The 16,058-nt window shown below is 45.3% G+C and overlaps 1 protein-coding gene across 3 annotated transcripts in view; it reads left to right on the forward strand.

The window, feature by feature from the left end:
- ULK4 (unc-51 like kinase 4) overlaps window positions 1-16,058 on the forward strand; it is a 1,725,799-nt gene that overhangs the window by 761,667 nt on the left and 948,074 nt on the right. For all 3 annotated transcript variants that reach the window (XM_085631567.1, XM_085631566.1, XM_085631568.1), the window contains 2 exons: window positions 3,070-3,191; window positions 3,369-3,425. In XM_085631567.1, coding sequence (XP_085487693.1) covers window positions 3,070-3,191; window positions 3,369-3,425 — 179 coding nt within the window. The remainder of the gene's footprint in view (window positions 1-3,069; window positions 3,192-3,368; window positions 3,426-16,058) is intronic.

The raw sequence follows: 16,058 nt of genomic DNA on the forward strand, positions 1-16,058 counted from the left end.
GATTTGTCGTCTGCTCTTTGTGATCATGGCATGACTGTAAGAGCAGATAAAAGTAAGTTTGGGGTGAGGGAGCTGGATTATGTGGGTCATACGGTATCTAGCGAAGGTATCAAACCAAATTTCTCTGTTATCAGGGCCCTTAAAGAGGCTAAATCACCTTGCGATAAAGATGCTCTCTGCTCTTTCCCAGGGCTTGCTGAGAATTACGCTAGATTCATTGGCAATTATGCTCAAATTGTTGAGCCCCTTTGCGTCTTTCTCAAGACAGGTCAGAAAATGTTGTGGGCTCAAGAACTTGATGGTGTGTTTGCTAAAGTGAAAGATTTAATTGTTTCTTCCCAAGCATTGCATGCTTTTCAGGATCATTGTCCTTCTATGATTACAGTTGATGCAAGCATGAATGGTCTGGGAGCTGTCCTCAGTCAAAAAGTGAATGGCAAGGAGCAAACTGTGGCGTTTGCATTGAGATCGCTAAAACACTTCGAGCTAAATTACAGCACCATTGAGCGCAAGGCTTTGGATTGTGTTTGGGCGGCTCAAAAATTCTAAATGGATATTTGGAATCGCAAATTTGAAATCTTTACGGATCACAAGCCGCTCACTTTTATTTTCAGCAAAGTTACCAGTAATGCTATGTCTGCTAGGTTGACTCGTTTAGTTTCTAAATTGCAAGAGTAGAGCTTTATTATGAAACACATTCAGGAGGGCAAACATTTTCGTGCTGATTGCTTGTCAAGGATGTTGATGGAGAATGATGATGAAGATTTCGATGAAGATGAGGTAGAGTGTGTTGCTGTTCTGGACGCAGTTGGAAATTGCAGTCCAATTATTTGAGAAACGGAATGGAAGGTTGCCTGCTCGAATGATATTATTCTGTTAAAGGTGTTGGAATATTCTATTAGTAAGTGGCCGGAGGTGAGAAGTTTAACTGGAGAGTTGAGGAATTATGCTTTAGTGGGTGATGAACTTTCAGTTAAATATGGTTTTGTGCTGAGAGGGGATACATTTGTTCCTCCAGTTAGTCTGAGAAGTTCTATTATTAGGGTCACTCACGAGGGACATTTGGGTGTGACAAAAACTTGCATGAAAATAAAGCAACATTACTGGTGGCCTGCTTTAGATGCTCAGGTTAGAAGTCTAGTGGATGGTTGCGAGGAATGTCTGAGTTCGGAAAAGCACTGGAAACTTTCAGAGTTACCTTTGCATCCAATTGAGTTTCCAGGGAAACCTTGAGATAAAGTTGGCTTGGATTTTTCTGGTTCTTATATGTTTTAGCGGAGGAGTGGAGGTATGTGATTTTCAAGATATCAAGCATTTGAAGGTGGGCATGTATTCTCCAGCTTACAATGGTCTGTTGGAACGGGGCAATACAGTTCTTAAAGAAGAAATTCAAATGGCCCTGCCTGCTGGTCTTGATGTAGGAACGTTTTTGAAGGAAAAGGTGTGGAATTAAAATACTTCGCCGCACTGTACCACTGAAGTCACTCCCTTTGAGTTACTGAGGAGTAGAAAAGCAAACACTACTTTGTTGCTGTCCTGGCTCGACAGAGAAAGATCTGTTGGTAATGGCTCTGGTTTTAGGAGTGTGGCAAATGTTGTCAATGAGAAAGAGTTGGACATGAGGAAAAGGTTCGACAAGAGAGGTTACCGATGTGATTTGGAAATTTCTGTTGGTGATTGGGTTTTGTTTAAAAAATCATTCAAGGTTAAAAAAGGTGAATCTGTATTTTCAGATCCTGTTCTAGTCTGTAAAATTAGTAAAGGTGCTTCGTTTCTGGAAGGCAAAGGTTGGTGGAACAATAGACAGTTGGTGAAGTTGACGATGGATCAAGCTGAATTAATTAGAGGCAGGAAAGTCTCGCTGATGGAGCATGATCTTGAGTGGACTCATTGGTTGCATGATCATGAACAGCCTGGGTTCACAGGTGAGAATGTGAGTCCGTCGAATGATGGGCCTGTTGGTTATGCTTCGGGGGGTGATTTTGATAATTCTGTCCGGGGGTGTCGTCTTAGAAAACCCTCTTCCAAGTTCAACGATTTTGTTAGATACTAATTTTGTGGTTCTTTGGGAGCTCACATCCTTTTGTGTAAGGGGAGGAGGTGTTGTAGTCATATTTTCTTTTTTGTGTAAAGGGAGGAGGTGATGTAGTGGGTTAGTGTTTCACGTCTCGTTATTGTTCTTGTTGTGTTCCTTTTTCTCGCACTTGGAGTATGCGTGTTCAGGGGTTCGATCGGATTTTGTCAGTTGCAGATCGAGCCTCTGAGGGTGCGCCGCTCCTTGCCGGGGCTGAAGCTTCAACAATAAACTTTCAACTTATGAAGAAATGTGGCATCTCTTATGATTAAAATCTGCTACCACAGTTACTACTTGAATTAAGAAATGGTGCACTTTGGCCAAGATGGAGCCTCTGGTTGGCATTTGTATACACTCTGTGATAGCCATTGCAGCGTCTACTGTGCTTGCCAGGGGCGTTTCAGTGACTCATATTTGCCTGGCAGCCACCTGGTATTCTTGCATATATGTGCCAAACAGTATTGCTTGGTGGTTTAGACAGCAAGTAATTATTTTTTAGAGATGTGTGGAATGATTTCCTTGGTTAATCTGCAGTGGTCCTCCCCCTGGACACCGCTTTGAGATTCATAAGGCAATGAATCTGTAGGAGGTATCCAAAAAAAAGAAAAAAAAAGTTACTTAACACTATTTCTGTTGGATACCACATCTTCTCACTGATTCCTCATCCACCACCCTACACCGCCCCCCTTCTGAAGTCGTACCATTAATAATCCAGTTCCAAGACACTTACTGCTGTTGTTCTAATCTGTAGTCTCCTGTTGTTTTATCTCTTTCGGTTTCTCGCTGTCCATGTCTGTTGGGTATGGTAAAAAGTAAATGACTTCTTATTTGCTTAAGAAAGTTCCTGCGTGGTGTGGAACACAGGCATTATATGGTATGGTTAAGAATCTACAGGAAGATGTAGTATTCTTCACAAATATTGTTACCAGAGGTAAGTAACTTTTTCTTTTCATGTGTTTTTTCTTCTTTTGTACTAAATATACTTTCTATTGTAGGCGATATTCTTGGTGCCTTAGCTGTTGTGTCTGGACGGAAGCATCCTTCAACGACTCAAGCTAAACAACTAAAAGTCTGCCTTCCCATGACACCTGTAGTACTTCATCTGGTGACATCCCAGGTACTGTTTCCACAGCTACATCCTTGTGTTATGTTGGTACTTCTTCCAATATTGTAAGTTATTTAGTCTTCTACTGGACAGCATAAAAAACAGCTATATTTGTGCTGATAATTTCCTAAAAGAAGAGCATGAAATGTTCTGCAATAATCACTGATTTGTTTCTTCTATTTTGAACAGATATTTCGGCCTCAAATTGTGACGGAGGAGTTTCTCGTCAGTTTTGGAACCTTACTTGTGAGTAACATGATTCGTCTATTTTTAAATTGTTCTTAGAACCGATAAAAGCCATTTCCTGTATCGCACATGTAACTCGAGTATTGTTAAATTCATTGGGCGATAGAACAAATGCTTCTGCAAGGTCAGTTTATTTTGCTCCCCTAATGACATTGCCTTTCTCTTTTTTAACTTCATGATTTTAGTGCTGTGTCTGGCAGAAAGTGGTACTCTGAATGTGTAAAAAACATCCTATACTGTTAATGTGATGTCATCAAGGTAACTGACTTCTCATCTTCTTAGGTTGTATTTCTACATAATACTGTGCTGTCCTATGCCAATGCTTATAATTCAAAGTAGTGCAATGCAACATGTTCAGAGGTTCGATCTGTTTGGCCTTGAACAGGTCTTGTCCTGACTTCTGCGCATATAGTTCCCTCTGAATTGTACTCTGGGCAGTGCTTTAAATGGGCCCGGTACTGTCCTGTACGGTGTACCAGCACTTTTTTATTTTGAGAGGGAGAGTACCGCCACTTCTCAAGACAGACGTAATACTTTTAATTGGAGAGTACTGGCACTTCTCATAAACAAGCAGGTACTCTGGTACGGAGTACCTGCGCTTTAATTTTCCCATTTCAAGTACTGTCCCTGGGTGATGTCTTCAGATTCACTTATACTCCGATCCTGCTTGCAGACTTCCCTCAAATTCATTTCTGTCAAAAGCATTACGTAAAGTGCAGGAGGATCGAAAACAGCCAATCCTGTTCGCCCCAGGTTCGGCACGGAGAATCTGGTATGCCGATCTATTGACATTCAGCTACCTCTTCCTCTCCCTTTAAGAGAACTTGCTCACACAGCAGAATCCCAAACCCCTAATTCCCTAACACTGCAGCTGCCTTTGTGGAGATGGAGTAGTGCCAACAAGAGTTTTTGTGCCTTCTTGATGAAGTCGCAGACCTCATCGTGGAAGCCAGGAAGCTGCTTCAGATCTATCTACACACATCACTAGATTGAGTTCGTACAGTGGTGCGAATCGGATGGCCTCAACTCCTTTAAATCTGGTCTTTCAGGCATCTTGTGATTTGCTTTGTCCATTGCACAGCAGCGTGTGGCGTTGGGGACAGTTAAGGGTAAGGGCTATCTGGCTGCCTACATGTGTCTTCTTCAGCAAAGTTGCTTGTTTAAATTGGCACTAGCTGCATTTTTTCTGAAAGATTTGCTAAATCCTCCTACTCCACTTATTGTTACTTGTAGGAAATCGGGTTACTAGTTGAAGGGGGGACCCTACACAAGCAGCAACCACAGTTATTGTCTGGGTGAAACACAAGGAAAACCCCAAATTAACCTGTGTTTAACGCTCTGGTAGTTTGGCACAAAAGCAGTCAGGCTTAACTTGGAGGCAATGTGTAAAGTATTTATGCAGCACCCAAACAATACTAAAGTGTAGACATCACACAAGAACAATCCCTCGCCAATTTAGAAGTATAGAGTAAAATTGGATAAATTACTTGACATCAAAATAACACTAATACAATTAGTACAATTATTAGAGCTGGAAATATGCAATTAAAAGAATTTAAATGGGAATAGTACAAAGGGCCAAATGTGATCATTCTATTTTCATCACTTGTAGAGGGCATGGTGACCCAGAGGCATCCCAGCGCTGGGTAGGAGGAAGCAACATAACGAACCGTAAGAGCACCTTAAAAGGCTCATTTATTTGAAGAGCCAAGTTTTGACCGCTTTCTGGAAGCGTAGCTCCTTTTCTGTCGCTCGAATGGCCAAGGGAAGAGGGTTTCAAAGCTTTGCTACTTTAAAACTGAAGGAACAAGCCCCTCTTCTAACGTTTTTAATAGCCGGGGTGGATGCCAGGTGTAAGTTCGGAGACCCACGTAATCTGTTTGGAGTATAAGGGATAACCAATTGGTGTAGGATAGACAGGCAATGGTTGTGTAGAGCCCGGTCAGCAATGCACAGTGATTTAAATTCCACTCTTTGGACAATAAGAAGCCAGTGAAGGTCTCTCACGCCCTGCCTAACTTTCTGTGATCTAGGACGTTCAAGCAGTGTGTGTGGGACTGCATTTTGCACAACCTGCAATTTTAGGATAAGTCCTTTTGGGGATCCCAGTATAAGGAGTTGCCATAGTTCAAACGAGACAGGACCATTGCTTGAATCACCATTTTTCTTGAGGTCTGGGGGAAAAGTGTAAGATCTACGGTAGGAACAGTATCATTCCAAAGCATCTGGCCGCTGTTTGGGGGCCTGAGCTTCCATAGTCAAGGTATCTTAAAGCCACATCCCAATGCTTTTATAACAGCCTCAGGGTCTGGAGGGGGACCAAGGCAAGTAGGCTATCTAGTTGCACTGGAACAGGACAAAGTCGCACATTCAGGCCGACCACAATGGAGCTTGGGTTGGCTGCAGAGACCTGGTTAGGGTCTGCCGAACAAAGTACCTTAAATCCTGGTTGCTGAACATTGCGAGGTTCCGCGTTGTACATGTATCACACATCAGTGATTTGGGGCTGCGATGCGATGTCCTGCATCGAGGATGCATCGAGCAGTTGTGTTTCTGAGGAGCTGCAAGATCCTGTGTCAGGGATACCTCGCGCAGTGAAGGTTCTGAAGAGCTGCACGGTTCCACACCAGGGATGCGTTGAACAGCGGTGTTTCCGATGGGAGGCTGTGAGGCGATGCTTCAGTTCTGCTTAGACCACAGTTATGCTGGCAGAGGATATTCAGGCCCACTTCCAAGGGCTCAGAGCAGGGTGACACTACTTGGGGGGAGTGAAGGGACAAGACTCAAAGACTCACAGCAGACAGAGTTCAGGTGCTGGGTTCAAGGTGGAAGAAGTGTTTTCTGTCCCTGATGCTCTGATCAGGAAGTCAGTTAACTACCCCTTGGAGTCACTCCTGCAGTTCTGAGTTCAAGATGCAGGTCCAGTCTTTCTCACTCAGGCAGAAGGGCAGCAGAGTAGCGGTCCTTTTTGCAGCAAAGCAGCACAACAGGCCTTTTGAGTCTTCCACAGATTCAGAGGTGTACTACGTAGTTAGGTCTAAGGGCCCAATATTTGTACCTTGTGCCAGTTTTTAAGTAGAATGTTCTAGGGCAATGGTCTTCAAACTTCTTAATGCTGCGCCCCACTGTAAAAAAAAAATAACTCCTCGCCGCCCCTTTTTTCACAATGATTCTGCTAAATTTGCAATGTTTAAATATGTCTAAACATATTCAAACATTGCAGTTAACCTTGGTTACCCCTTTTTACACATACTCCCAGTCAGGATATAAATGATAAAAGTTGTTAGTCCTAGCCCATTACAAGGTGGTTACTGCTGCTCATGTTTTTAACACTTAAAACAAAGCATGATTCTTCTCTTGGCCAGAGACTGCCCCCCACCCCCTAAAATCAATGAATGCCCCCCCCTCCAGGGGGGCCCACCCCCAGTTTGAAAACCTCTGTTCTAGAGGTTTCCACCCCCTAAGGTGTTTGAAATTACCTGCCTCCCTACCCTGGCCCTAGTTTGTCTGGGGACACAAAAGACTAGTGTGAAACAATTTGTGAGTGTGCTGAGGCAGAGTCATTGTGCTGTGTAAGTGTGGTAGGTGACAGCTCTGCCCCTATCAAGTCACAGGTGTCCCATACTGCCAACACCTTTGTCTCACTATCTGTGAGTAATACACAAAGACCAACAGCCAGCTACACCTAGTCTTGTGACCCAGGATACAGGCTCCATGCACCAAATGGTTGTGACAAGAAAATATCAACTTTCTAAAAGTGGCATTTTCTGAATTGTGACTTAAAATCCAACTTTACTATTAAAGGGGGTTTTAAATTGCAACTCTTTAGAGTCCAAATTTGACATTCCTACCTTCTCCCAATTGCAATTAATTGCTTATTAAATGTAGTAAGGTAACCTAATGTTATCCTATCGGAGAAACAGGCCTCACAGTAGTGAAAAACGAATCTCTTCGTTTTTCACTACCAGGACGTGTACAACTTAAAAGTACATGTCCAACTTTTTAAATACATTGCATTAGGCCCTAAGGGCTGTTTAGGGCCTACCCAAAGGTGACTTATATGTATTAAACAGGGAGATGTTGGCCTGTCAAAAGGTTTATTTTGCCCGGTCAAAATGGCAGTTTACACTATGCACACAAGCTTCAATGGCAGGCCTGAGACATGTTTTAAAGGGCTACTTAAGGGGGTAGCACAATAAGTGTTGTAGGCCCACTAGTAACATTTAATTTACAGGCCCTGGTACTAAGGGCTTACAGGTAAATTAAATCACAAGCACAAGCACTTTAGCAGTGGTAAAGTGTGCAGAGTCCAAAGGTTAGCAGTGGAAAAGTGCGCAGAGTCCAAAGGTTAACAAAAACAAATGAAGCAAAAACAGGAGTAAGGCAAATAGTTTGGGGGAAGACCACTCTAAGGCTGACCGGTCTAACATTACTAAACTTGATTACATTTTTACATTGACTTTCTTGATATCATCCGCTTTCATTCCGTTACCATGTTTTACATGTCACCCTGAAGACAGTTTCGTTGGTTGCAGTAACTTCAATGTGTCGTTTCCGAGAACTCCATGCCCTCTCAATAACTCCAACTTTCACAGTTTTCTACCCATATCAGTTGGTCATTAGCAACTGCCCATCCTTCTTACCGAGTGCAGTTTCTGCATTTCAGATGGGTCAGTCTACCACCCTTGCATGCTGATCCCTCCTACTCATCCATCCAAGGAGGAGAGGGACTACCCAATTATATGTGCAGTGTCATATTACATTGACCATATGCAACAGGTTGGAGAGGATGATCAGCTTTTCGGGGGTTTCGCCAAATCTTTAAAAAGCCAATGTGGGGACCAAATGTGCCATTTCACCTTGTTTCATCTTTCATATCAAGATTTGCTATGTCTTATTTCATCATTGCTCTTTTGATTTACCACTGCACATGTTGATTTGCCACGGACGGAGTATCAGGAACTGATATCGGTAGGTGCATCATATACTCTGGAGTTTTCATTAGCAGTTGTGACAGGTTTATGAATAACGCTGCATATGGCCACAGTTGTGAAGCTAGGTTGCAATGGGCTCTAGTGCAAGCAAAGTAACTGGCTCCCTCACTAAGGTGACATTTCAGTCTGTCAGCTGCCCCCAACAGTTCACAACCTCCTTCGACAGAGTCTGCATCTTCCATATCAAAAGTCTCTACCATTTTCATATACCCTCTTTTGCATTTCCACTTCCAACGTTATGTTTCTGCAAGTCAAGGACATAACCATAAAAAGCATTCACAAAGTCGATAGGTTTGACCCTTGTAAAGTGCATGCACACTAATGCATACCATGCAGGGACCCGGCACTCGCACGGCTGCCCTACCCTAGACGCATCCCTCACACTGCCCAAACATAAGCATGTGCCTCACTCAGGACTCGCACAGTCACAGCTTTCAACCTGAAAATCACATATGCATCACTCTGCACTGACGCAGGCATTCACACAAAGTCCAACCTGTAGACCACTTACCTTGCACTCACAAAAGACAATGTTAATCTTACATTCAAACGGGAACATGCACTCACAGAGCATGGTGGTCATATAGCACTCATTCAAGCACACTGCTCACACAAGGTGCAGACTTTGGTCGGATGGTGGCATAAGAGAGACAGGCTGAGTATCTGGTGGATCGGTCCACTAGTGTAATTCAGAGCTCTTGAAGTAAGCTACACTGAAGCCAGAATGTCCACTGCGGTTATCTTATTTCCCATAAGCCACACTTGGACCAGCACTGCAGACTATGTTAGTCTGATCTTTTTGGAATTATGTGGGGAAGAATCTTAGCACCAAAATAAAGTCCCACTTTCTTTCTAAAAAACAAAGTGAAGGTTTTCTTTGTAGAGCACGCGTATGCTGAAAGAAAGAAAGAAAAACAAAAGAAAAAATATGGCAACTAAATGTAGAGGGCATGTGCTTCAATAAAAAAATTAAAAAGCAAACCTTTGCGCTGTTCTGCCATCTTGGAGCAGTAAAGGATGATAGAGTATGCAGAATAGCGTTCTAAGATGGTGGCATGGTTTTGAAGCTTGCAGCAGTGATGCCTGGTGCTCTGCCTAAAAATGTTGTGGTCACACAGCAATGGCAGCCAAGCTGCTGGCACTCTCATTTCTCAATTAGAACTAATCTGCTTTCAGGTGAGCTGCTTGGGGGGTGTACTAAGGAAAATATCTTGTGTCCAAAGTATCACAGAGTAAACAGGCAAAATACTGTAACTTGGACTACCGACGTTCTAAAGAGCCATGGTTATCTAATAGGCAAACCCAAACACTGACAATAAAGCCAGTGGCTCAAGAGGGCTGATTCTGTGCCCAATTGTATGTATGCTGTTCTTAAGGGCTTGGTTAATGTGAATTGTACTATTTCTGATGAATAGCGGAAGTGGGCTTACCTAAAGTCCATTTTCTGTATGCAAGATTATGTATTTTCTTTTGAGAAAACCTGAGGCTGGCAAGACAGCTAAAAAGTATTTCGGTCAGGCCTAAAACACATAGAAATAGATAGAGCACAGGGAGTAGGAGTGCGGGGGGTCTTTGGCTCACACGCATAAGACATACAGTACTGGTCAAGAGATTACAATCTTCCCTGAAAGACATGGAACAAGTGTGATACTGCAAGACCAGTGCATGTTTCCTTTAAACACTTGGAAGAAGTCTGGTACTGTAGTGTCAAAGACCTGAAACAAATGTTGTACTGCAGGTCCAGTCAGTGCAAGCTTCTTACAAAGGCATGGAACAAGTGTGGCACTGCAGGGCCAGTTCAAGCGTCCTTCAAAGACACAGAAAAGTGTGGTACTGCAGGGTCAGCCAGCTTCCCTCACAGACATGAATAGTGTGGTATTGAGGGGCCACTGCTAGCTTCCTTCAAAGACATGGAAAAAGTGTGGCACTAGATAGCACCATTTAACACCTTTCTTAGATACAACGAACAAGCAACATTTCAGATTTGGTACACGTGTAAGGAACAGCACTGTGGTGTATTAGTGCAAGTTTGGCTCAACTGCATAGCATGATTTCCACACACAAAACAAGTACAGTTCCAGGCAGGAGTAGACCTTTCCCTCACACCCATCGAACACATACCAATCTGGTCAGAAACAATACAAGATTCCCTCGCATGCACAGAACATGTCCAGTGTCTGCAGCAGCATCTCACACCTGTGTGTGTGTATGTATACCACACACACACGCACACACAGACACACACTCGCCCCACCCCCCTGATGTTCCGGTAAATGAAGCAAATCCTGCCCAACTAAAAGAGTTCTATGAGGCCGAGTTCCTATTTGGGCAGCCTGACACCTACGGCGCGCCCTTGGGTCCCGTTGAGTCAGAAGGGACCCCATCTGGTTCCACTCTGGTAGCTCCGGCCAGGACTCCAAGGTACCCCCATGGATACATTCCCGGATCGGGACCGGCGCTAGTTGTACCAATTCGACCTTCCCTGATGCTGGTGCCAACGCTGACGGTGCCCACTGGCAGTGCCATCCCCATTGTGATCCCCGACACGGAGACGGAGGGACGTCACCTGATGCTGACTCCGGTGCTGACAGGAGCCTTACCTCCTAGATTGGAGTCTGAGCCCTATTCCCTTGGACTAGGAATCTGGAAAGAATGAGAAGTGTCACTGGACCATGGAGAATACCAGTCATGTGAGGAAAACCCTAGCATGGACTGGTGTGAGGAATTGGGCAAAGCCTCTCGATGGGCTACCTCTCCAGATACTGGTATGCTTCACCACCTACTGTGGCAATGGAGGAAAGAGCTTCATATGCAGGGGTGGTGCGGAGTTTGGCTGAGGTCCTTGACCTTCAGTTGAGGTCCTTGACCTTCAGTTGCCCTCGATGGCAGTCAAGACTAATATCTTGAGAGAGGTACTGCGGGCTGGATTCCCCACATCTGAATCGCTACTCCCTTTCAATGACGCTCTCACTGAAGTCCTTTTGGGGACCTGGTCCAAACCCAACACAGGGGCTCCTCTCAATAGGAAGATTACCTGCCGCTACCACCCCGCTCCCGGGGATCCAAACTTTCTAAGCCAACACCCTACCCCTGAGAGCTTGGTGGCCCAGGCCTCAACATCCCACGGCACATTCTCTGCCTACCCCCTTCTCCCCTGTATATGGAATCCTAGAGGCTTGATTCTTTGGGAATGTTCTCTTCCTCCAGCTTGGCATTGCAGCCTGTGAACATCGCATGCCTATTGGGTCGTTACTCCCACACTCTGTGGGATACGGTTGCACAAGTGCTGCCACGGGTTCTGGTGGTGGCCCGGGCTGTACGCTCTAGGGATGTTGCTGACATGAAAGATGCAGCAAAGTTCACAATACGATGTGGACTTGACACCATCGACTCACTGAGCAGATCGGTTTCATTGATGGTGGCTCTGAGACGCCACGCCTGGTTGAGGATGATTGGCTTTTCGGGGGGTGTCTAGGCTTCCCTTATAGACCTGCCATTCTCTGGCACCCGTCCCTTTGGAGACTAGGCAGATTCTGCGCTTCAAGGACAGTCGGGTCACGGCCAAGTCCTTTCTATGGTGCCACGTCCCCCCCATCTTCCTTTTGCTGGTACGGAAGGAGCTTCCAGCCATGCCAACTCCCTTCCAGACTGCAAGCCACGCATGCTCCCCAGCCTCTGCGTGGGCAAGTGTCTGGTAGCCAGCAGTCTGGTCAGTCCGCTACTCCCCCTTCCCCGGCACCTGCAGCCTCCAAACCATCCTAATCTGCTCCTTTACCACTATGGGCATCCAGTTGGTGGCAGGATTCATCACTATCTGCCCCACTGGTGAGTGTTCATCAAGGTGATGACTGTGGTTGCAGCTCATATGTAGAGATCAGGAGTGTCAATCTTCCCCTATCTCAACGACTGGCTGTTGAAGGCGGGCTCGCCTCAGGCTGTCGTCTCCCACCTCCAGTCAATGGCAAACCTCCTGCACTCGCTGGGGTTCACTATCAACATGCCGAAGTGACACCTAACTCACTTTCAGATGCTCCCTTTCATCAGAGTTGTTCTGGACACAGTGCAGTTTCGGGCTTATCCTCCCAAGCGGTGAGTCCAGGATGTTCAGGCTATGACACCAACGTTTCCACCTTTATCTTGGGTTTCCTTGAGATTGACTCTGAGGCTGCTGGGCATCCTGGCCTCCTATATCCTGCTTGTGATACATGCCCACTGGCATATGCAGGCTCTGAAGTGGGAACTGAAGTTCCAGTGGGTGCAGCATCAGGGGAATCTCTTCGACATGGTCCAGATCTGGGAGGGAACTGCAAAATATGTGCAGTGGTTGCTATGAACTGCGATTGGGTCAGAGGCAGACCCCTCTTCCTTCCCCAACCAGATCTGACAGTAGTGACAGATACATTACTCCTGGGATGTGGCTGCCATCTGGTAGAGGTGGAGATCAAAGGACTCTGGTCTCCAGTGGAGTCCGGACTCCACATCAACATGCTGGAACTCTCAGCGATCCGACTAGCATTGAAAGCCTTTCTACCCTCCCTGAAGGGAAGGCTAGTTCATGTGTTTATGGACAGCACCACTGCCATGGGGTACTGCAACAAACAGGGTGGGGTGGAATTGTGGTCCCTTTGTTGAAAGGACCTGCACCTCAGGATATGGCTGGAACAGCAAGCTATAAACGTGGGGGGGTTCAACAGCTGCCGGGCTCTCTGAACGCCAGGGCAGACTAACTCAGACACTGATGCCTAGCGGACCACGGATGGAGTCTCCACCTGGCAGTGGCGCTAGGTCTCATTCAGCAGTGAGGAAAGCCTTGGTTAGATATGTTCGCCTCTGCCGAGAATGCGCAATCTCAGCAGTTTTGCATGCAGGAGTTTCTAAGGCGGCTCTCACTCGGAGACGCTTTTCATCTCAAGTGGAGTTCATGCCCCCTGTATGCCTTTCCGCCCATGCCACTCTTGCCCAGAGTTCTCAAGAAGATCAGATACAACTGGGCTCAAACCCTCCTTGTGGCTTCGGACTGGGCATAGAGAGGCTGGTATCATGAACTACTGAGCATTACCATTGATCCTGCGATCAGGCTGCCCCTTCAGGAGGATCTTCTTTCTCAACAGCAAGGGAGGGTTCTTCACCCGAACCCGTCTACTCTCTCTCCTTGTATGGTGATTTAGCGGAGAGAGTTGACAGCTTTTGACCTTCCTCCTGAAGTCTGTAACATCATCTTGGCAGCTTGGCATCCCTCCACAAAGACAGTATTACGCCTGCCGTTTGGAAAAGATTTGTGGCATGGTGTACAGAAAAACACTTTGATTGCCTTTCTGCCCCCCGTCTGCTGTGGGCACTCTTAAAGGCTATGTTTCTGCTCTTTCTGCCTTCTTACGGCTGCCTACTCACCTTTATTTGTTCATGTCACCTTTGTACATAGGTCTCTAAAAGGACTTATCCATCTCTTTCCTCCTTCACCATGTATTATGCCTCAGTGAAACCTCAATCTGGTCTTGACTTTTTTAATGTGTGCTTATTTCGGGCCACTCCACAATTGTACCCTCAGAATTCGCACACTAAAAACAGCCTTCCTTGTGGCAATTACATCTGCCCGTAGAGTCAGGGAGCTGCAGGCCTTATCATCTAAGCTGCCTTGACTCTCAGTCTATCCTGACAAACTGGTGCTTCGCACAAGGTCTTGCTTTCTACCGAAGTGGTCACACCATATCATGTAGGCCAGTCTATCACCCTGCCTACTTTTTATGCTTTTCCACATCCCTCTAAAGAAGAGGAGCGACTCCACCATCTGAACCCAAAACAAAGCGTTGTCTTTCTACCTTGACCACACATGAGAGTTCCGGGTGAACAATCAACACTTTGTGGGGTATGTTGGTGCTATTAAAGGTCAGGTGATGAAGAGGCGGATCTTGTGTTCTGCATCAAAATCTGCTACGCACTGACCAAGAAGCAACCTCCTGAAGGCTTGCAAGCTCATTCCACCAGAGCTAAAGCTGCGACCACTTTGTTAACCACGCAGTGTTCTGGTCCTGGACATCTTCCAGGCAGCAATGTGGGCTTTCCTACACACTTTCATCAAACATTACTGTCTGGGCAGTCCGGTCCATAGAAATGGGCACTTCACCCATTCGGCTCTTCCATGTGTTTAATTGGCCCGCAGACCCACCTCCGGGATGGTATTTCTTGGGTATCTACTCAAAGGTTAGGAATCTGCTGCTAGAAGTCTCTCTCAAATGAACAAGTTACTTACCTTCAGTAACGCCTTAACTGGTAGAGACTATATCTAGCTGCAGGTTCTTTACCAACCCACCCATCCTCCCCCGCTCTGCAGACTGATTTCTATGGACAAGGCTGACCCCTTTCAGGGCCCAGTTTTACACACCAGTGGTCTGTGTACTTCATGGCTCTTCGCTTATGGCGTGGAATGTTATTAAAAGAAACTGACATCAGTGCGCCTAGGGGGTTCCTATATATGTACCGCAACGTCACTTCCAGCGCAAACAACGCACTCACTGCCGATCGAAGCCACTTACTGACACGCAGGGGCACTGCCCACTAAAAATCTTTACAAATCCAGCCTGATGCCTGGGAAATTGAGAGGTAAGGAAACTGCTGCTAGATATAGTCTCTACCAGATAAGGTGTTACCCGACAGTAAGTAACTTGTTCTACAGTTACTTGAGTCCCCCCTCACTCAAACTCTCACTCTGGGGAGCAACATCTTGTTTTCCAAAAGTCCGGCTGGTTTCTACAGGTTTCAGAAGGCTACCCATTCTTCTTCCAGTTTAAATAAGGAAGAATTGTGCATTAACTACCCCAAGAACTTGTTTAACGTTACGTGTGCATTATTTTCAGCATAAAATGAAACGACCCTCAAATCATAGATTTTCCCAGTCCCAGAATTCTGTCTGAAGTAAGCAGTATTCTTATACTAACTGCCATTGTCTGAAGGCTGAACGCTGTGATTTCTCTGACTATCTTGTTCTCAGAAGCCACTTAGTAGCATAGGCATACCTTCTTGTTTGACCTTTGATGGGGCTAACAGTAAGCTCCAAATGCTATGATAGCTCCTGCGGCTCTAGTAGGCAGTAGTGCTGGAACAATTTTCAGACTGGTGGTGCTGCCATCAATATTACATCACTGAATTCATAGGGATTCTGAAACATCAAAGCATTACACAAAGAACAAGCGTCGCACATAGGCCATGCTCATTCAGCAGCAGAATAGCAAGGGTGTAGTGTGTAGTCTGTGATGCATTTAGGGGCCCAACATCACAAATATATTACTGAAGCATTTTGTGGTAGTCTGTCATTTACATACATTTTCGACTGTAATGACCACTAAGTTTGCAGAGACATACACTTTTTCGGATAAAACTATATAGCGCACAAATGACATGTGAAATTGGGATATAGGGAATATTTGTCATTTGCGCATCTCTAAGTAAAGTGTCTGTATTCGTTTTCGCCCTATTAAAAACTTTGTTTCCATCACTCTTTAAAATTTGAGAAACACACTTCATTTGAGCTTTGCTGCTTATTTATTTGAAGTGTTTGTACAATTTATTTTTAGGTATTTAAATTGTGTTTCGTGTGAAAGAAAACGACATCCTACAGCCTTTCTTTTCACACCAGTTTTCG

Source organism: Triturus cristatus, chromosome 10, assembly GCF_964204655.1.
Source record: "Triturus cristatus chromosome 10, aTriCri1.1, whole genome shotgun sequence".
Taxonomy (NCBI): domain Eukaryota; kingdom Metazoa; phylum Chordata; class Amphibia; order Caudata; family Salamandridae; genus Triturus; species Triturus cristatus.